The 23,226-nt window shown below is 41.6% G+C and overlaps 1 protein-coding gene across 2 annotated transcripts in view; it reads left to right on the forward strand.

The window, feature by feature from the left end:
- The window catches only part of CKAP2L (cytoskeleton associated protein 2 like), a 30,558-nt gene extending 10,979 nt beyond the window's left edge, over positions 1-19,579 (forward strand). For both annotated transcript variants that reach the window (XM_030311122.2, XM_030311123.1), the window contains exons 4-9: positions 777-2,032; positions 6,035-6,242; positions 11,245-11,400; positions 15,709-15,772; positions 16,891-17,080; positions 18,481-19,579. In XM_030311122.2, the coding sequence (XP_030166982.1) occupies positions 777-2,032; positions 6,035-6,242; positions 11,245-11,400; positions 15,709-15,772; positions 16,891-17,080; positions 18,481-18,706 (2,100 nt within the window). In that variant the 3' untranslated portion in view covers positions 18,707-19,579. The remainder of the gene's footprint in view (positions 1-776; positions 2,033-6,034; positions 6,243-11,244; positions 11,401-15,708; positions 15,773-16,890; positions 17,081-18,480) is intronic.
- Positions 19,580-23,226: the final 3,647 nt, after the last annotated feature.

Consider the following 23,226-nt stretch of genomic DNA (forward strand, 5'->3'; position numbering starts at 1 on the left):
ACCTGAGCCGAAGTCGGACGTTTAACCAACTAAGCCACCCAGGCGCCCCTACCGTATCAATTCTAAACTCCCCTCCCTTGTTTTTGAAGTTCTCTATAACCTATCCCTGCCTTTCTTATCCAAGATTAAATCACATGGCTGAAACATTTACTTGTTAATAATGTAGAATCTAACCTTAAAACCCTGTCCTGACTTTACAAATATGACTTTCTACCGAGATATTAGATTTAACTGAAAACTGTTCCAAAGTGTCTCCGGCCTCCCAGCATCTACCACTTACCTATCCTTGCCACTGATATCCAGGGACAAAACAAAGGTTCTTGAGTAACACTGTGACCTTTACAAAGGCAATGTTGTGTAAAAAAAAAAAAAAAAAAAAAAGTATAGCAATACACTCTACTACTAGGAGGAAGTTGAGAGACACCCTAACATAAGTTTATTATGTATGTATTTTTCCAGAGTCCCTAGAAGGACACTTCATTTGAGACATAATGAGCATCCAGCAAGTACTTGTTCAATTGAGGCAAATTTGTTTTTTAAACAGCAATTTTTGTATGTTCACTGCATCTCTGCTTAATTCTATCAAGCTAAAATATTCTGATATATTTCTAAAAGGAGTTCAAATTATAAAGATCATCTATTAGCGAGACTTTATTTCCCAGATTCGGCTTTCTTCAATGAAATTCTAAGTAAAATAACTATTTTTTTTTTAATTTTAAAAGCAATGAACTATTGTTATAAAATATACTTTTTGATATTTTTCTTTGTCTTTTTAGACTGTTGTACCCAAAAAGAACGTTACCAATTATGTTGCTTTGCCTGTCAAAGCTACAAGACCCATCAGCGCTGAACTCCAGCCCCGACCTGCCAAAGGCCCAGGATCCCAGAAGCCAAAGTTGGAGCCACCAAAACTTCTGGGCAAAAGGCTGACTTCAGGATGTGTTTCTTCTAACTTAAACTGTAAGCCTTCCAGCAATCGTCAACAACACCGTGAAGAGGGATCATCCACTACTGGCGAACTGCCTACAGAAACTATGGGGTCACTTAATATACAGGAACTGAAAACTGCAAAGCAGCAGGTAGCAGATCAAGGAAATACTAAGTGTGCAGACTCTGTGGACTGTAACCATGTTGAAAATGAATCCTTAGATAGCTTTCTAAAAGAGATAAACAAAGAAAACTTGCCCCAAACCTTACTAGACTCTGAAAGGAAGTCAAATCCTGAATTATGGACAATATGTAAGCCAAAGACTAAGTCTTATAATCAAACCAAGAGCAGTTTGGCTCCTAAACAAGCCTTGGGCAAAAGTTCTGGGAATAGTGCTTTTCTGAAAGACCGAGTTAATAAACAATTTGTTGGAAAGACACAAATTAGGATTCCACCAGTAAAGTCACAGCAACTCTCTAGAGGAACAAACCTTGCAAGACCAGGAGAAAAACTCCCAAAGACGGCTCCCTATCACTACGTTCAGACCCTTAGTAGGACTCAAGCATCAAGGAAACCAGTGGTCAAGGACATAAAGGATATAAAGGTTAATAGGGGTAAATACGAAAGACCAAATGAAACTAAGGTACAGTCACACACTGTTACTGAACAGAAAGTAAAACACACCAAACCCCGGACATGCCCTAGTGTGCTTCCGGGAGGCTGTAACAACAGACATCCAAACACTAGGCAAGATCAGAAATCCACTCAACCTTGTTGTAGACCTCGGACATCATGTGCACTACAAAAATCAAAAGCCATAAGCCAAAGGCCTAATTTGATAGTTGGCAGTTTCAGTTCAGTCGTTCCAAGCACCCCTAACACAACAGCAAATGGAACCAATGGGAATAGATGCAGCAACAGCTGTCAACAAAAAGCACAGATTTTGGACACCAAGTTGAAAAAGACTCTTCCCCAGAACCATTTTCTCAATAAGACAGCTCCCAAAACTCAAGCTGGTAACAAAACCATACATGGAGGAAGAGTCCCAAATGGGACCCAAACTAATCCAAATATTAAGAAGAAGATCACAGCAGAGGACCGAAGGTACTTTGCTTTATGTCCATGATTTTGCAGTTTTAGATGATTAAGCATATTGACCATCAGGAATACTCAGTCAGGACATAGGCCATAAATAATGGCTTCTGAGTAATTTTTAGCTACAACCCTATAAAAAAGATTAGAAGCAAATACAAGTACTAAGACTTGGTAGAGCTGGGTGGTATATACAGGTGTTATAAATTATTCTCTGTAATTTTTTGGATACTTGAAAATAATTTATTTTTTAAAAAGATATTGAAACAAAATGGTTGAATAAGAAATAGGAGTTGCAGGGGCACCTGGGTGGCTCAGTTGGTTAAACCTCCAACTTCGGCTCAGGTCAGGATCTGATGGTCCATGGGTTCAAGCCCCGCATCAGGCTCTGTGCTGACAGCTCAGAGCCTGGAGCCTGTTTTGGATTCTGTGTCTCGCTGTCTCTCTGCCCCTCCCCCATCACACTCTGTCTCTCAAAAATAAACATTTTTTTTATTTTTTTTTAACTTTATTTTTTTGACACAGAGAGACAGAGCATGAATGGGGGAGGGTCAGAGAGAGGGAGACACAGAATCCGAAACAGGCTCCAGGCTCTGAGCTATCAGCACAGAGCCCGACACGGGGCTCGAACTCACGGACCACGAGATCATGACCTGAGCCGAAGTCGGCCGCTAAACCGACTGAGCCACCCAGGCGCCCCAAAAATAAACATTAAAAAATTAAAATTTTTAAAAAAAAGAAAGAAAGAAATAGGAATTGCAGATGTAGCCTACTCAACAAGTAGCCTGCAGGGACTGAACAACAATAGAAGAGGGCAAAATAGGAGGAGCCTGAGTAGTGAGTTTACATAGCTAGGAAGTGGGGAGTTGGTAGTCCCTTCTGAAGCAGATCAGTGGTTAAATCCAGAAAAGTTATCAGGGAAGAAGGAACAGGAAACTTCCATGAGTGTGAACAGGCCAAGTTTTGGAAAGTAAGCTAAGACAAAGAAGAAAATCAGTTCACATACAGAAATCAGTATCTCTGGGTGCTGGGGGTTAACATCAACATGCATGATGCTTGAAACCAAGCCAAAGGATTTCACACTTCCTGCCCAGGACCAGACATAGTCTCATAATGTGGTGACCCTCCCAGGAGAAGCACCTATGTATTGGAGTAGACTTCAACTTGGTTGGAGTAGAAAATAGGGAGATTCCTGACTGACAAGGGTGAAATGAACATGTAAAATTAGATGGTAGCCAAAGAGTACAGCAGGGTAAAGTGAGGGCAGGATCTGTTCTCTGAATACAGCCCTGAACACCACCAACAAGCTCTCTGCCCTCCTGAAGAGACAGAAAATAAACAGCTTAATTTAGGATGATGCGACTGAGAGAGTGAGACTGGGCTGACTTCTTTAGATAGAAGAGAAGGGTTAAGGTGGTACTTTTCTTTTTAATTTTTTTTTTCAACGTTTATTTATTTTTGGGACAGAGAGAGACAGAGCATGAACGGGGGAGGAGCAGAGAGAGAGGGAGACACAGAATCGGAAACAGGCTCCAGGCTCTGAGCCATCAGCCCAGAGCCTGACGCGGGGCTCGAACTCCCAGACTGCGAGATCGTGACCTGGCTGAAGTCAGACGCTTAACCGACTGCGCCACCCAGGCGCCCCAAGGTGGTACTTTTCAACAATGACGTCTGGTCTAGGAAAAGGATAGTGACAAAAAGAAGAAGGATGACCCTTCTAAGCAAAAAGAAAACTGAGTACAAAGACCCCAAGCTGGTGAATGAGGAAGTCAGGGTCCCTCCCATGCAGCTCGTAGTCTAGACCAGACAATAGATGATGGGTCTTAAGACAGTATGTGGAATGCTGACCACATTTGATTATACAAGAGGAATCTGTGGAGAGCGATAGATCACTCACTCATTGCTGGAGTGTTCCTTGAGCACCTACCATGTGCTGGGCATTGGGGGATACAGTGGTGACCACACAGTCACAAGTCTACCTTAATGGAGCTTTTTCTCTGATGTATCTATGGAAAGTGCTAGAATAATAAAATCATAGCATTGAGGTCCTGGGGATAAGTTGACTTTAGAAAAGGTAAGTTCCCTGTTCATTCATGATTGGGAGGAAGGCTGAGATTGGAAGAATGCCAGGAGCATAAGGGAAGCACATGCCAAACATCTCAGCTTCTGTCATTAAGTAGGTGGTTCGCATGTAGGTAAAGCGGGGCAGTTGGAGCTGAAACAAGCACTATGAATTGTGCTCTGGAGTCAAGGAAGCAAGAAGGTTAATTAGTTATTGACATTTCGGGAAAACAAAACCATAAGGTCAGAAAACAGATCCAGATCGGTGATTACCAGGAGCTGGGCATGAAGAGCAGGGTTGACTACCAAGGAGCATGAGGACATTTTTGAAGGTATTATATCTTCATTGTTGCTATGTTTACATGACCATATGCATTTGTCAGAACTCGCAGAACTGTACATTTAAAAAGGTGAATTTTACTGTATGTTACTGAACACTTGTGTGTTCTAGACATTGCACTAGGCACTGGGACATCCAAGGTTTCTGCCTACATGGAACTTGCATTCTAGTGGAGAAGACAGAAAATCAACACACTGATGAAACAGACAGAATAATTAGAGATAATTACCTCTTCAAGAAGGTGTCATTTGAGCAGAGGACAATAAAAATGATACTACAAGACCTTGAGGCAGGCATGAGCATGGGTCAAGTAACTGAAGGGTTACCAGAGCTCCTGGAGGGGAAGAGTAAGAGGGAAAGTGGTAAGACATGAGTTTGGAGAGACACGGAAAGCATGTTTAATTTTATTCCAAGAGGCATAGGAAGTTCCTGGCTGTGACTCAGTCTGCTTCACACTTTCAAGATCACTCTGGCTACTGTGCACACAATGTATTTGATAAGGGTCAGAGTGGAAGCAAGGACATGAGTTAAGAAGGAGGCTGCTATAGCCTTTCAGGCAAAAGGTTAAAGTGATATGAACTAGGATGATAGTAGTAGAGCTGGAAGCCTGTACCATGATGTGTCAGGTGTGGGGAAGAAAGGACCACTCAAAGACCACTCTTAGTTTTAGGTCCTAGCAACTGGGCAGATTGGGGCACTGTTTATCAATGTAGAAAAGACTGTTCAGGAATAGGTTTGGAGATGACAATCAAGAGCTTTGTTTGAAATGTGTGCCAGACATCAAATACAAAATAGCAACTAGGCACTGCGTTTTACAAAGCTTGGGGCTCTTTGTAAACATCTGGGCTGAAATGTACATCTGTGAGTTATAAACATGTAGTAATGTAAAGAAGCTGAAGAGCCTACATTCAAATGCTTAAGTCTAAGGTCTTGGTGCCTCCCCCAACAGCAGTCTGTTAGCTGCTTAGAAGCAGGAGCAGAGAATGTGGAGAGTGAAGGAGAGCAAGGATTCAGACATGGCACCATCGGAGACTAGCTACTTAAGAGTCCTGAAATTAGTGATCTTGTTTGGAAACAAAGGGGGTCATGTGCGGTAGGAGAGGGCTAAGGAACTGGGCAAAGTGGGTCACTCTGGCCAAGACCCTACTGAGGGCAGAGTGCAGGTTTGGTGGGTCAGGTTGAGTGGCTGATAGAGAGCTTATGGTAAGAGAAATGGAGTGCTGAGTTCATCATCTCAGAGCTAGAGGGATGTCTTAGTGCCAGAGGTAATGTACAGGAGAAATGAAAATTTCTAGAGAAAAATAATGAAAAAAAAAAAAAAAGAATGAAGAATAATCATGAAGTTGAGGAATTTGAAGACTGAGATACTAGCCACCAGTAATCCTAGTAATCCCTCTGCAGTCTGCCTTCTGAAGGGTAGGAGCAACCAATGCTGCCATTACCCCTTTGTAAATTGTTTTTAATTCCATTCTCCTGACTCTGTATGTTGTTGAAGGTATGTAGTGGTACTCCATTCATGCATACCTTATACTCTGGAAGTGTGACTGTATACAAAAAGAAACCTAAAGCATTTTCCCACTCCACTCCACCCCACCCCTTTAATTTTATGACAGGAAACAACTGGAAGAATGGCAGAAATCTAAGGGGAAAATCTATAAACGGCCTCCTATGGAACTTAAAACAAAAAGAAAAATAATAGAGGAAATGAATATTTCATTCTGGAAGAGTATGGAAAAAGAAGATGAAGAAAAGAAAGCACAACTTGAACTGTCCAATAAAATTAACAACACTCTGACAGAATGTCTGCAGTTCATTGAAAGGGTGAGTATAAGTAAGCTCCCAAAGCTTGGCCCGCAGTCTTAGAGTTTTTAAACATTTTTCTTAAATACGGTGTAAGAGAGATAACCTCCATCTAAGTAGAAATTCAGCTGCTCTTTTTATATAGAAGAAGAATAGCACTAATAATAATGGCATGCATTTAAACAATAGCTCTTGTATGCCGGGCACTGTTCTAACACTTTACTTATATTATCTCATACAATTATCATAATAACTATTACCATGCCCACTTTACAAATGAAACTGAGGCACAAAGAAGTTGGAAAACTAACCCAAGCAGTCTGCCTCTGGAGGGATCCAAAGGAGTTTTGCCTTTTTTTGCCATCAAGGTCAAAAAAGTAAATATTTGACATTTGGATATGAAGCTGAAGTCAGAGTCAAGGTCATGTGTAAAATTAGATTATCCTAAAGACTGGGTGGCTATAAATGGCATTGAAATTGTATCTTGGATTCTGCAGATAAGGATAAAGGAGATGGTAAGCAAAGGGTATGATCCTCAGGAGATGCCTTGAAGGAAAATTATATTAATAAAAAATAATTGGATAGACGTCTACACTAAGGTCCTTGCCTGAAGCAAACCCAATTCTGTGCTTTGGCTGGTGGTGTTGGACAGAAACATAAAAAGGAAACCTTCAGTTTAGGTCCACTCCAGCAATTTTCTCACAAAATTCACTTAAACGTTAATTATTTCTCCTTTATGGAATTAAAGTTCCATTCTTTTGTTGTTGTTGCTCTTTCTTGTATTTTCATTGTATTAAAGAAAATGCATGAATACATTCTTATTATTAAAAACATTACGGGACTCCTGGGTGGCTCAGTCAGTTAAACGCCTGACTTTGGCTCAGGTCATGATCTCATGGTTTGTGAGTTCAAGCCCCGCATCTGGCTCTGTGCTGACAGCTCGGAGCCTGGAGCCTGCTATGAATTTTGTGTCTCCCTCTCTCTCTGTTCCTCCCCCTCTCACACTCTGTGTGTGTCTCTCTCTCAAAAATAATTAAACATGTCTTAAAAAATTAAATTAAATTAAAAAATAAAAACCTTTCAAACACTGTAGAAAATGACCAGTGTTCCCCACTGAGCATGCCCGCACACACACGCACAGGGACACACACACAGTTAGGCATCCCAGGCTTCTCCCAAAAGATGCCCACTATTGCCAGTTATCCATCCAGACAGCTTTTATGTATGTACATACCATGTAGATACATAGAGAAATGAAGTATGTAGTTTTGTGAGTTGCAATTATTTTATTCCAGATTTTTACATATGTTCTTTGGTTGTCTTTTCTTGTGTTTCCCTAATATTAGTATCATGTTGGCTTTGCCAAATAGTTGGGTATTTTCCTTTTTTCCTGAACTCTAAAAATAGTTTATACAACATGACAGTTACTTTTTTCTTTGAAGGTGTGGTAAGGACTTGCCCATAAGGTTATCTGGACTATGGGATAATTTTGGGTATATCTTTTCCATTTTTTCTGTGATCATTGATCTATTTAGGTTTTGTATTTCTTGAGCTAATTCTAGTAATTTAATGCCTTTTATTTAAAGATTTCTTTATTAATCTTTTCAAAAGGCCATCTTGGGGTTTTATTGATTTTTTTTCTCTTGCATCAATGTCTGCATCTATTTTTATGTTTACTGGTTTTTATTAGCCTTTTTTAGTTGAAAGCTGAAATCATTTATGTCAGTCTTTCTTATTTTCTTAAAAATAAATTTAATGCTATAAATTTGGGGCACCTGGGTGGCTCAGTCAGTTAAGCATCAGACTTTGCCTCAGGTCATGATCTCGTAGTCCAAGAATTCAAGCCCCAAATTGGGCTCTGTGCTGACAGCTCAGAGCCTGGAGCCTACTTCAGATTCTGTGTCTCCATCTGCCCCTCTCTCTGCCCCTCCCCCACTCACATTCTCTCTCTCTCTCTCTCTCTCTCTCTCTCTCTCTCTCTCAAAAATAAATAAACATTTTTAAAAAAAAGTTTTTTAAGCTATAAATTTGCCTCTGAATTTAGCTTTGGTCATATCCTTTATGTTTGACTAGGTCATGTTCTGTATTAGTCAGAGTCAAGTCAGAAAAACAGAAACTGCACCAGGTATCTTAATAGAAAGAATGTAATGTAAAGGTTGGTTTCACAGTGTCTTATGTGAGTTCCCTAGAAGCAAATCTAAGAGGAGAATTTGTGTGAAAGTAATTTATTAGGAAGAGGATCCCAGGGAAAACTGGGAGGGGAGTGGGGATGTGGGGCCAGGAAGGGCAGGAGGCCAAGTAGGATGTGGTATCAAGCAAAATCCAATGACTATAACTGGCAAAATCCCACAGGGGAGCTCTGGAGACTATGGACCAGACCTCTCAGAGTCATCCTGATCAGGGGCAAAGAAGCTATAGTAGTAATACCTCCATGGTCATTGACTAATGGGGGGAGCAGGCGGGGAAGGGGCGGACAAAAATTCCCAGGCACTTTGACTCTCTGGACACATACAAAGAGGAGCAGATGCTGGCTGTTGGACTTGAAAGCACTTTCTGAGCCTGTGTGCACAAAAATGGTAAAGGGACCATCAGGAGAGGTATGGGTACTACACACAGGGCTGACTGTAAAAGAGAACCTGAGGTAACAGTGGCAATAACTTCAGGAAGCAGCTAGCACCCACTGGATCTAGGGGAACAAAGAGAGGTTGAGGGTGTCCGAACCTAGAAGTTAGGAGAGACAAACTCCAACTCTCAAGGAGGGCATACTACCCAGCAGATGTTGGGACCACAGGAACTGGAGGAGGCGCCCAGCAGGGCTGGATCTCAGACCTTGAGGAAAGGATGCTACCCAATTGGTGCTCTTGCCTCTGAAAGAGCGCAGTGAGGCAGGATCTGTAAATGCCAGGAAAAAATGGTTGAGGCTAGAACCAACTACTGCTGCCAGAGTGAAGGACCATTGCTGGGGTGACGAAAGCAAATGGGAAAGAGGAAGTCCCTCTCTTCTCCATCCCCACCATCTCCCTCTAGCCCCGCATACTGGCAGAGCCCAGCATAGAGCTGCTGTGAAAACAGTGATTTACAGAATTCCAGCCCCAGTGTCACAGCAGAGGATACAAGGTGGGTTTGGAGCTAGGAGACCATAGCTTAATAATTGACATAAGTTCTCATTGTTGTTCATTTCTAAATAGTTTGAGGTTTCCATTTTGAGTTGTTTAACCCAAAAGTTACCTTAGAAGAACATCTTTTAACTTCCAGATAGAGTTTTGTTTTGTTTTGTTTTGTTTTGTTTTGTTTTGTTTTGTTTTGTTTTGTTTTTTCCTGTCTTTCTTCCAGCTTTTAATTATACTGCATTGTGAATGTAGCCTGTATGTGTTCTGCTTGATAGAATATGTTGAAATTAATGTCTAATCAGTCTTGGTGAACGTTCTCTTAGATGGATATTGGAATTCCTGAGTAATAGATGTATCCTCCAGAACTCTTTTAAATTTTCTTTCGTACTCTTCATTTCTTTGTTCTGTCTTAATTGATTCTGGGAGAATTCCACAGCCAAATTTTCAGCTGATTGATTTCCTCGTCAACTCCTTTGAGGTTTATGCCTCTTTCGTGTAGTGTTGGTTTTCTCAAACACTGATGATTCTTGATTGTGAGGTTACCTTTGGGTCTCCCCCATCGCAGGAGGAGTAGGAGGTTCTGCTTGGCTGAGTGTGCCAAGACATGGTAGCTCCCCATATTCCTTCTGGTCCATGGCACCGCTCTGCTCTGGGTGCAGGCCAGAAGGAGACCAAATCAGTGAGGCAATTTTAAATTTACTTTTTGTGAGGGGCACCTGGGTGGCTCAGTCAGTTAAGCATTCAACTTCAGCTCAGGTCATGGTCTCGCAGTTCGTGAGTTCGAGCCCCACATTGGGCTCTGTGCTGACAGCTCAGAGCCTAGAGCCTGCTTCAGATTCTGTGTCTCCCTCTCTCTCTCTCTGCCTCTCTCCCACTTGTGCTCTGTCTCTCTCTCTCTCTCAAAAATAAATAAATATTAAAATATTTTTTAAAATGTAAATAAATAGGGGCACCTGTGTGGCTCAGTCGGTTGAGCGTCCAACTTCGGCTCAGGTCATGGTCTCGGGGTTTGTAAGTTCGAGTCCCGCGTTGGGCTCTGTGCTGACAGCTCAGAGCCTGGAGCCTGCTTCATATTCTGTGTCCCCCTCTCTCTCCACCCCACCCCTGCTTGTGCTGTCTCTCTCTGCTTTCAAAAATGATTAAACAGGGGCGCCTGGGTGGCGCAGTCGGTTGGGCGTCCGACTTCAGCCAGGTCACGATCTCGCGGTCCGTGGGTTCGAGCCCCGCGTCAGGCTCTGGGCTGATGGCTCAGAGCCTGGAGCCTGTTTCCGATTCTGTGTCTCCCTCTCTCTCTGCCCCTCCCCCGTTCATGCTCTGTCTCTCTCTGTCCCAAAAATAAATAAAAACGTTGAAGAAAAAAAAATTTAAAAAAAAAAAATGATTAAACATTTTAAAAAAATGTTTTAATATAAATAAATAAATAAAGTTACTTTTTGTGAGATTTAGCCCTTTTTATATACACCTGCATGGGTCCTCAACACACACACATATATACACCCCTATGACCCTTGCTTACCTGTGCCATTCTTCATAGTTCCATTAGAGATATATGGAAATTATTATGCATATATGAGAAGTATATGAATGTTGATTACTCTAGGGTTTGGTTTGGTTTTGGGTTTGGTTTTGCATAAAAAGGTAAAGATATTCCTTACCTTCAGCTATGATAAACATTTTCCTATTTGGTCTCATGTAACTCTTAAAATTTAATGACTAGTGTCAAAATGCATTGAAATATACTGTTTAAATGGATGCCTCTTATTATACGTAAATTGTACCTCAGTAAAATTGAAATTTTTTTAAAATTAAGAAAAAATGATCAGACTGATTCCTGCCAAACTTCTCTGATAAATATTAGATGTGAGAATAACAGCAAGATGGTAATAATTACCTCTGGCTTTTTTTTTTTACAGGGTATACTTTCTAATGAAGTATTTACCATATTGTCCAGTATTCCTGAGGCCAAAAAATTTGCTAAATTCTGGATCTGCAAAGCAAAGTTATTGGCCAGTAAAGGTACCTTTGATGTCATTGGGCTGTATGAAGAGGCCATTCGAAATGGGGCAACAGTGAGTATCTGTCTCGGGTGGGTGATTTCCTGAAAATTCTCTCGTATGAGTTCTCTGTTGTTTGCAATATGGCAGTTATACAACGCCATGTGAAACTTCTAATTCACATCATAAAGTTATGCACAGAATATGAAACACAGCATGTCCTTTATGTACATTTAATTAAAATTTTATTTGGTAGAAAATAGTGTTACATGTAAACCAACAGAATCACTGTTCTTGTCAAGTGATTGTGTCTCACTTTACACTCACTGTAGAAATATGCACTTATGGAAAGTTATAACATCGATATGCAGTACTTACAAAGTCATACCTCACCATGTAGAACCAAAAAATACCTTAAGCCCACTACATCAATATTCACATGGCAACAATTCAGAGCCAGTGCCTGAAAAATAAATTTAATTCTAAAACCTAGTAAAACCATCATTTCTCTATAACTTTTTTTTTTAACAAAGACTGCATCCAGCAGTTTTATAACTCTTTTCACTTAAATGTCACTTACCAGCGTCATTTTATATTTCTCCATACCTCTTCCCATGAGAGTTCAAAGTCAGAGTTGTACATGCACATAAATAGTCAAAAGAGTTCAATAAGGTTCTTTCCCTGAGGACTCTGTGCCCCTCCTCTCCCATTTCCCACCTCCTAGAGCAAACTGGTTATTTTCATATTTACCTTGAATAGTTTCACATAGTGTGCTTGTTTTTCTGTTTCTTGATTTTTCAGTTTTAGACATGACTTGTAGACTTCCAGCTGTGCAGGATGAGGATTTCACCCCCTTTCTCACACACGCCTGCATGGATCCCCAAGAGACACATGCCTGCAGACTTTTGCCATCCTCCATATTTCCATTAGAGTCCTATGGAAATCCTGGTTACTAGTGTTATGAATAATCCTGTGTTTACACTGTTATGAATATATAAGAAATACATGACTGCTCTGAGCCATGTGGTGTATACTATGATTATTTTGCCTTTCATGCACAACTTTCTACTTTTCCTGAAGTTAATTATTTTTTTTTAGTGTTTATTTTTGAGAGAGGGAGAGACAGAGTATGAGTGGGAGAGGGGTAGGGAGAGAGAGAGGGAGACACAGAATCTGAAACAGGCTCCAGACTCTGAGCTGTCAGCACAGAGCCCGACACAGGGCTTGAACTCACAAACTGCGAGATCATGACCTGAGCCAAAGACAGACACTCAACCAACTAAGCCACCCAGGCGCCCCCTTTTTTTTCTTTAATTTTTTTTAATGTTTATTTCTGAAGTTAATTATTGTCTTGTTTTCCCTTTGCTTACTTTCCTATTTATTACTATAAAATTAATTCCCAAACTCATTTCTAATTGTCTAAATTTCTTACTACTTTCAAAACATCAGATATCCTATCGATTTCTTCTTCGAGACCCTTCTCCCAGGCCCTTCTGACATGTTCCAAGCTCATCAGGTTTCTCTTTAACCTGTCTCTGCTGCCTGTCATACTGGGACCTTTCACCATTATCCTCAGATTCTCTTTTCTTCCTACATTGTCTGTTTTTCCTCTCTATCTTTTATTGTCGTTGTTGGTTGTGATAGTGGTGGTCTTATTTTGTTTTGTTCTCTATTCATTAAAAGCTTTATTCAGATGTCAGTAAAACTGGGCTGTTTACCAAGAGGTGGGTTTGAAAAAGCTTAGTAAAAGCTCTAGACAGAGGCATCTGGGTGGCTTAGTTGGTTAAGCAAGTTAAACATCCAACTCTTGATTTCAGCTCAGGTCATGATCTCATGGTCGTGAGACTGAGCCCTGAGTTAGGCTCTGCACTGATCATGGAGCCTGCTTAAGATTCTCTCTGTCCCTCTCTCTCTGCCCCTCCCCCACTCTTGCTTTTTTTTTTCCTCTCTCAATAAGTAAATAAATAAACATTTAAAAAAAAGTTCTGGAGACATGGATGAGGTTTTACCATAAGGTGATCTGGCTGAGTAGATTGGTTGAAGAACCCTCAATATCAGCATCTTCAGGTCTTTCCTCTAAAACTGGTCATATTCTCCAGCACCTGGGTGGTTCAGTCATTAAGCATCCGACTCTTGATTTCAGCTCAGGTCATGATCTCATGGCCGTGAGATCGAGCCCTGAGTTAGGCTCTGCACTGAGCGTGGAGCCTGCTTAAGATTCTCTCTGTCCCTCTCTGTTTCTCTCTCTCTCTCTCTCTCTCTCTCTCTGTCCCTCCCCTGCTCACACTTTTTTTTCCCTCTCTCTCAAATAATAAATAAACGTTTTTTAAAACGTTCTGAAAACATGGATGAGGTTTTACCATAGGGTGATCTGACTGAGCAGATTGGTTGAAGAACCCTCAATATCAGTGTCTTCAGGTCTTTCCTCTAAAATTGGTCATATTCTTGGGCACCTGGGTAGCTCAGTCAGTTAAGCATCTGACTCTTGATTTCAGCTCAAGTCATGATCTTAGGGTCATGAAATCAAGCCCCTCATCAGGCTCCACACTGGGCGTGGAGCCTACTTCAGATTCTGTCTCTTTCCCTTTCTCTCTTAAAAAATAGATGGATGGATAGATGATAGATAGATAGATAGATAGATAGATAGATAAAACTGATCATATTCTCTAAAGAAGGATCTTCCAATCTCTTCCTGGGAGCTGGAAACCAGGCTACCAGTATTGTGAGGGAGAAGAGATCTGGGAGTCTCAACCTTCAGCATGGAAACTTTCATTTATCCCTTCTTTTCATTCTCAGTCATGCATGATATTCCCCAGAGACTTGGAAAATACATCCCCAGTTTTCTGTTAGGATAAAGAGTTGGAGGTCTGACTGCTGGACAGATGCTCAAGAGTCCTCTTGATTTGGACCTGACCATTCATTCCTGAGCCTTTAAAGGCCCTGGGGTTGAATCATGTTGTTTCTCAGCTACATTGACAGTTTAGGATCTGGCTCTTTCAAGTTGGTTAAGTTGGTTATCTCTTCCTTCTATTTTCTAGCTTCCAAATCTTGTTGTCATTTCTATTCTTTGCCGTCATTGCCTCCTTTAATCCCATTACCATTTCAGTAGAGTTTCAACAGGGATTAGAAATAAATATATATTCAGGGACACCTGGGTGACTCAGTCCCTTAAGTGTCTGACTTCGGCTCAGGTCATGATCTCACAGTTTGTGAGTTGGAACCCCTCATTGGGCTCTCTGCTGTCAGCACAGAACCTGCTTTGGATGCTCTGTCCCCCTCTCCCTCTGTCCCTCCCCCCCTCTCTCTCTCGCATGCACACTCTCTCTCTTTCAAAAATAAATAAACATTTAAGAAATAAATGTATATTCAGTCTATCATTTTTAACTAGAAGCCTGTAAAAATGTAAAATACGATTGATAAATTTTTTATATAATTCAGACTTTTTGCAATATGTTCTGTACATATATTCCCATTCCCTTAAGCTTAAAGCACATTAGACTTTATGAAAATTGTATAAATAGCTTTTATTTATGCTCTATTGTTAGTTGATATCTATTATTTATTAGATACAGAATCCCAGATCAGAAAGACCAACGTCCAAATAGAATATTCCTATGAGAAACTACAGTTCATTTATGATGTTATGGCTCATGGCATGGTTTACATACTTTGAAAAAGGAAGGCTATCTCAGATAATTTTACCAGAAAATTACTTTTCTGTAATGGTTTTTTCCTAATGTTATTTTTTTTATGCTATGTTTAATATTATGTTTTATATGTTATATTTAATGTTATGTTTTTTATGTTATGTTACTAAATAAGAGAAGAAAGAAAGGAAATGCTGGAGAAAATTTCCCAAAATGCTAACTAACGGCTATATTTGGGTGATGGGATTATGGGTGATTTCTCTTTTTAAGTTTGACTATTGTTCAATTTTTCTGTAATGAGGTATATGCCTTTTATGATTAAAAACAAAAATTCAGTTAAGAGAACACTAAAAACGCATGCTGCATTTTCTGTATAGCTAACTTTACATCTTTGGGCCAGAATCTTTATGTGGGAACACATCTTTAGTGGGATCATATGAGACAATAGGAAAATTAATTAATTTAGAGAAATGTCATTATAGACAACTTTCCATAAGCACATCTCTTCTTTAAAGTCAAGCATGCTAGCATTTAACCAACATTTTCTTTATTCCTTCATTTTTCACCTAAAGCTATAAATCTGAAATTTTTTAAATATTATTTATTGTTAGACAAGAGATTTAAAAAGGAAACATTTTTATTATAAAAATAAGTTCATTTGATGTTAAGCAAAGTTGCTTGGATCATTTTCCCCATGCAAGTTTTTAATACTGTTTATGTATTTTCTTCCTTCCAGCCAATACAAGAGTTGCGAGAAGTTGTTCTTAATATTTTGCAAGACACAAACAGAACCACAGAAGGTATCGGTATTTTTTGCATTTAAATGCACTCCCTCCAGCCACTCACGTAAAAGTCATTGAGGAACACATAGAGAAAAAAGAAATGAATTAAAAGTCCCCTGAAATGCCTCTCACTTCTTGGTTTCCATGGCCTAGTTTTTTCAGCCATCATCATCAGCTGATCTATTTCTATTATTACAAATAAATGTACTGCTCAACACCAAACAAAGGTTGTTTTCACAAGAGCAGCCTAGAGGAGGGTGTCTTGCTTCCCTGGATTTCTAGGTGGGAGAAGACGAGCGGCTCTTTCTCAGACAAGACTGAGGCAGAAGGGAGAGATGGCTCGGAGTGAGTTCCATGTTCCGTCATAACAACCCCCCAGCACTTACACACCCAAATTCACATTATCACCTTTAACAATGGCCAGAGCAGGCATCTTTTCACTTAGTTAACCACTGGTCAGAACATTTAGAGAACTCTTCTATGAAAAACACTGTGCCAAATACAGTGAGTGGCCCACTATAATTGCTTACATTTGTTCTATGAGTAGCAAGAAAAAACAAGCTACCTTGAGAAAATAAAATAGATTATTTTTATGATCTTGGAAGGTGACCAAATATTTTCCTTTAAGACAGATTGAACTTTGAGAAACAATCAAGTCATGTGGAATGATAGCTAACTAACCCATTACTTTGGGGATTAAGGTCTGAGTAATAGTATCTCATCCCAGGGTAGGAGGAGATGTTAACCCTAGTGAGTCAAGAAAATTGACCCAAGATATGGTATAAGGGTAAAAGGCCAATGATTATCCCTAAGGGAACTTCTCTCAAGAGAGAATAAGAGATTGGGGGGGGGGGGGGGCGGGGGGAATGTGTTCAGAATGTTGAAAAGGTATCAAGGATCCATCTCAAGTGGCAAGAAGGCCCAAAGACTGCCTGGAGGGCAGGTTAGAAAGATGGCCTGATGTAGCAGGGCATTGCTAGAGGGCTGAGCAGGAAAAACTAGTTCTATGTCCCATTTCAAATCAATTCCTCTTTATTTTAATTGAGAAATCATTGTATATATTGATTTGTCATTTTATTGACTTTTAGTTTCAGTATTAACTTGCTAAACCTCACTTCTTGACCTTGCATACACAGGAGTTACCTCTGACTCTTCAGTTGCTGAGACGAATATAACGTCAATAGAAGAGCTGGCCAATAAAACGGAATCTGAAAAGTCTTGTCTTTCTCTAAAAGAGAGAGAACAGGTTACAGGAACACCCCAAATAACCAAGGCTGAGCAGGATAACCATCCTGGTATCAAATTACAGGTGGCCCCGATCCCTAGGTAAGCTGACTCTACAGCGGGCTTTGTGTCCACGGGCCTAGTTCAAGCCCTGTTCTCAGTTTGGCTTGCACAGACCCAGAGTACCAGCTGTCTTTGGAGACCCTCTGCCTCATGTGAGGACCAGGCGGTCTAAGCCATCTTTGGCATTAAGGGAAGGAGCTGAGGAGGGGAGGGACCACTGACAGGAAGATCTGTGTGCTTTCTGTGCACACACACCATCCCCCTCACACACTCCCAGGGAGACCTGACCTGCCCTGAGGAAGGTGCTGCAGGAGTCTGGAGACTGTTGGAATGGATTCCCCCCTCCCTCCTGGATCCCATCCTACCTCTTCACCCTCATCTGTCCTGCGCTTACAGATCCGACGTCCCTTTCCTCCCAGCCCCACGGGGAGGGGACGCCGAGTGCCAAGCAGGGGCAACCTCCCTAGCTGTGGGAGAGAAGGGACAGCAAATCCCCCTGTAAGAACAGGGAGCGCAGTCGAGGACGTACTAGACAGAAGTTGCTCATTTTATTGAGAGTGTGTAAGTTTAAGGTAGAATCCATAGGAACTGTGTCAGGGTACGAATGTCATTTTCTAAAACATTAATATAACATCAGTCTCTGTTCATGATCTTAAAAGTGAATCCCAAACAAAAGTACCAGGACCACACAGTTCTGTGTTGTCGGTCCCTGGGAAGCACAGCCGGCCTCTCTCGGCCCCGGCATTACACTTGGCTCATGGACAGATGGAGGCAAGCAGTTGATCTGAAAACCACCTTTTGCTGAATCTGGAATTTATTAGGAGAGTTTTTAGCAGACTGATAGGCTAGTTTTGCTTAGGCTGACATCATCAGTGGGTCTGTGAGGTGTAGACCAGATTCGCTGCACGGAAAGCTCTCTGCAACCTAGCCTCTGGGCTCCTTTTTATGGGAATGCATTAAAGCTTACGAGGAAGGTGCCCAATTTGTTCCAGTTTCAAATCGTGGTTTCGTTCACCATCTTAAAAGGTGTTTTTTTAATAATTTTCTGTCAGAGCTAGAAAGAATCTTAGAATTCATTAGTCCAACCCCATTTGGTGTAAGGCCCAATTTCCTCAAAACCTGTCAACTCTTTGAAAGTTTATGGGATAAACAAACACCAACTGTCACGTATTTGACTTCAAGTAAAAACCACACTTAACAGTTCGTTCAGGAAATCCTTATGCTTCTACTATCCAGGAGCAGATGGACACCGCCCCGTTCATTCTGACAATCGGGGAAAAGCCATCTTGGTACGAGAGCTGCTCTACACATCCTCTTACATCAGCTTTCATTGAAATGTCTACCGTGCCTTATCAGGGAATAAGAAAAAAATTAAGAATAATAAGTAGAACTTCAAAAGACATAATAAGACTTGGAATGCACCTCTTTCTGTCTCACAGGATAAGTGGAATAGCAGAAGTGCACGACATGAAGCTGATCACTCCCGTGCGGCGGTCGGCGAGGATTGAGCGAGCGGTGTCCCGCTATCCGGAAATGCTGCAGGAACACGATTTGGTGGTGGCTTCTCTTAACGAGCTGTTAGAAGTGGAAGAAACAGAGTGTTTTATATTCCGTAAAAATGAGGCTTTGCCTGTCACATTAGGGTTTAAAATCCTTGAGTCATAATTTCTTAATGCCTTAAAAAAAAAAAAAAAAAAAAGATGTTTCAGATCCTCCATGAAAGAAGAAACAACCCTTCTCTGGGTGACCTGGAAAAAACTGTATAACATACAGGCAGATTATGGGCTCTCAGAATTTAATAATTCGCCGGGCTTACTCTCAAATTTAATATCCCCATGGGACTGTTTGTTTTACTGCTTTAAGACTATAGTTTGCCACAGTTTTCTAGCATAAACTTTAAACTATTTAATATTAATTTACCCCCCAAGTATGGTAAAATTTTTCACTTTTTTGAGCTACTTTACTCTCAACTTAGTTCTTTTGTATGTCAGAAGGTTGGTGCCACAGTATGATAGATTTTCCTTCCTGCAGCCGCCTTAGCAGAGAGGGAGAGACCTCCCAGGCCTGGTGAGCTGAGCTGAGATGCTCACCTTCCGACAGGAGGCCCTCATTCTGGAGCTGGTGCTTAGCTGTGCCTTCGCTCAGAGATCTTAAATGACTTTCATGTATGACTTTGATTTTGGTCACATGGTCCCTGTAGATGAAGGGCAGTTCCTGAGCTTGCCAGGGCTCCTCCAGTGAAACACAACTCTGAACTGGGGGCGTTACCTAGCTGTTTATATTCTAATCTCATTTTGCATTTGTTATTCAGAAATGCTTCAAATAAAGACAAGGAGGGGGGAGGGGAGAAACACTTGTTTCTTCAATTCTTTGTTCTGCTAAGGGACACCTGGCCTGAGCAGACTGTACGAGCCCCAAGAGACTATTCTAGGCTGCCTTTCCTTCCTCCTGGGCAACTGTTCTTGGGAAGGTAAAATCAGAATCATTATTTAAATATAATGTATAGAAAAACCTAGCCAACATATTTTGAATTTTTTAATTTTAGCTTTCTCAATATTTAAGTATTATCTAAAACAAAAAAAATAAATTTTGTTCATTCCTGCTTATTCATTTATTTTCTTTATTATAAAAAACAGTGATGATGGCTTGGCCTAGAGAATTAGGGCTTTGTCCAGGGAAACACTGATAGACTATCTCAAGAGGCCTCATAGGGAACATTCATTACCATGGAGAACTCACCTTGATCAAGAGTCTGACCATCAGCCTCACCCAAGAACTAGATTTTATCACAATGAGGGAAGCACCATCTCTCTAGGTCAGGTTTATAATAACAGGGTTTATAAAACCATGAAGTTAATACACTAAGTTTCAATACGAATAGATGGTCACCACCACCACAATGCAGGAATCCAAACAGCCAGCCCTTTCCTTCCCTTTGGATGGACTCACTTTACCTCCAAAGCCTAATAATGCCCAGGATGCTGCTTAGAGATCACAAAATGTGAAAGCCAGCTTCAATTAGGTTTCTGTTGGTTGCTAGGGAAAAAGTCCTACACACAAACAATAGTGTAGAACTCTGATTTGGTGCTTCCTCTGGCCATGTTCTGTGCATCTTATCTCACTACATCTTCATAATGGCCTTATGACATAGGTATGGGGACAGTAGTCAGACAGTCAGTGACAGGGCTGAAGTTTCAAACTCAAGGTTGTCTGGCACCAAGTCCAGAGCTTTTGATCCCTGCCTCTACTTGAAGTATGGAAATGAGGACTCAGATGGTGATGAGGAAAGAGCACTTCTTGAACTGTTCCCATTTACTAAACAGGAATCACTCACTGTGACAGCCAAAGTACTGTCATTTGTTCTACAAATGAGGTGACTCGATCACATTTTTTACCACCAGGCCACTGACCCCAGGATGATGCTTCCAGCCCTTTCATTTCTGACTGCTCAGGGCTGGGTGTCGGAATTAGGGGATGGATTCAGAGTCTGTAACTAGTCCCAGAGGGAAACTTCTCTCTGACGTCAGCAGTCCAAGTGAAGCTGTCCAGTGTTTGGTGCCAGGCCCAGGCCACATCTGCCTCATGGCTCTGCCAGCCCCGGCCTGCAGCCTCATCCATATGGCCCGGGATAGCTCCCAAAGAATTTCACATTTCAGCCAGAGGGAACGGGGAAGAGAGGAGCTGGAAGACACGCCCCTCTCCTTTTAAGGTTACAACCTGGAAGCTGGACACGTTATTTCTACTTAGGATCGCAGGGCCATTGGGCACATGCACTTATCTTCAAAGAAGGCTGGGAAATTTATTTTGGATGGCCACATGCCCAGCTAAAAATTCTTCCAGAAATGGGGTATGATTATCACTATCTATGGTATTCTTAGGAATAATGGAGTACATCCCCAACTACAATGTAGGTAAATGATATAGAGGTAACATCAGACTTAAAAAACAGAACTTCAGGCCCCTGGGTGGCTCAGTCGGTTGAGCATCTGACTCTTGATTTCAGCTCAGGTCATGATCTCACAGTTCACGGGATCGAGTCCAACATCAGGCTCTGCACTGACAGCACTGAATCTGCTTGGGATTCTCTCTCTCCCTTCCTCTTTGCCCCTCCCCCACTCACATTCTCTCTCCCCCTCTCTCTCTCACTCTCCCTTTCTCTCTCTCAAATAAACTTTAAAAAAAAAAAAAAAACCTTCATTAAATGAACAGCTCCCAGATAGAAGTACCCTACCATGCCCCAGCTGGGTTCCTAAGAGTTTAGAAGGGTTCTAATCCACGGTTTTCTAGCCTTTTCCCATGTCCTCTTATCTTACAATCCATCTTTTGCCCTGCCCTTTCCCCTGCAATGTAATAATAAAGCAGGTGATGTCATTCACTTGGTAAAACTACAGGACACTGTAGATGTCAGAGAAGCAGCAATGAGCCAAATGAGCTGACCATGGAGCCAAGAGTCCAGGAGGGACACAAGTGTGAAAGGGTCTAATCCAGAGAGGTGGGAAGACCCTTGGAGAGCTGAGGGAAAGAGCAGGTTTAAGGAGAAGAGTCAGGGGATGCTTCAGGCAGAAGGAAAAGCATGGGAAAGGCCCTCTGGCCACCTCTTTCCCCTCCCCCTCCCTCACTCTCTTCCTCAGACCCTTCTCATTCTTCTGCGGGCTGTTCATCCCCCAGCCCTCTCTGCATTCTTGCTAGCCTAGAAGGGAATTCCAAGGGCCAATTTTTGTAGTATTGGTTACCATGCCATATTTCAGCATCTTTCCAGAAAAGTACATCTACAGTTATGTAGATGTATATTCATCCTAAGCCTCTATATAATGCCAGATGATACCACTAACAGACAAAACACGAGCTGTAGGAGTGACATCAGAACAATGTAGGACCCAGGCCCAGTACCACAGGGCAGCTCCTACCAAAATAAAGTACCAAGTTCTTAAATCATAAGTATGATTTCTTACATGTTTCAATGCATGTACACATCAAGCTCAAAGATGTTGGTGCTATCACATTTACTCATCAATCTTTCATAGTGACCTGGAAAGAAAGAACAGTTAATGAAATCACCTATGGCCTATCAGGTATTGTTATTACTCGTAACAGAATCAAAAGTGCATGGAAATATTATTTTTCTTAAAAGAAATGTGTAGAAACAACATTGGATGTGAAGCATGATGCGGCTCAGGGGGACTGGGACTGGGTACAGCAATTCCACGTGTTCCATCCATTTCCAAATGGCCCAAAGGCCATAGGGAATGTCTTCTAGGATGACAATACTCCCTCCTCCCTAAAAGATGTGTTCTTGGGCTCCAAATCTGTTACATTTGGGAGATTTCAATATGGATTGCTTTTTCTCTCTTCCACACTTTTCCATTTATCTGAAAAATATCTCAAGTAGAAGATGACCATGAAGCCAGCACATGTCCAGGGTTCATTCGGCCTCCATGCAGCCCTCTTGGTCCTCAACTCTCTCCTTGCCCTCAGCCTTATAAGAAACAAATCTGGTTACGGAACCCGTCCTCCCAAGCTCACACAAGGGCGCCCAACCATGGGTAGACCATGTGTCCGAATACCTTAGTCTGGTCTGGGATGGAGATGAGGGGTAGAGAAGCCAAACCACACACATCCCCAGAGGATCCACAGTTCCTGATGGGAATGCGTCCAGCGCTCTGACGGGCTGGGATGGAAAAGTAGTTTCAAGACCACTGATAAAAGATCGTTAGTGTACTTGAATTCTGAGCTGCTCCCAGGCAGGAATTAGGTAGCTTACGACTCCATTTCTAAATTATTGGGTGTGCAGGAGGCACCAGGTAAACACTCGTTGAAAAAATGCACCCTGAGCCTGGAACCACCCGGCAAAAGGAAATCTATGGTATGGACATTTTAAAAATCAAGCTCCAGGAAAGCCAGGGTAGAAACGGGAATCCTCAGGCAGGGTTCAGGGATGAAAACTAGGGTGGGAGCCACGTTTGCCACTCATGAAAGCTGGAGTCTCAGCTCAGAGGGGGACCAGGCAGCACAAAGTGACAAAGGAGCTGAGGTGGAGTCCCTACTCACGGTGCTTATAAAGGCTGTCTGGAGAGGAATCCTAGCCTGGAAGAGCACGTGCTCTGCAACCTTCCCCAGAGTGGGAATGGATTTGTCAGATGAATCAGCCAGAAGTGGTCTGGAGAGGTGCAAGGCACCAGTAAGGT

This window comes from Lynx canadensis, chromosome A3 (assembly GCF_007474595.2).
Source record: "Lynx canadensis isolate LIC74 chromosome A3, mLynCan4.pri.v2, whole genome shotgun sequence".
In the NCBI taxonomy this organism is placed as follows: domain Eukaryota; kingdom Metazoa; phylum Chordata; class Mammalia; order Carnivora; family Felidae; genus Lynx; species Lynx canadensis.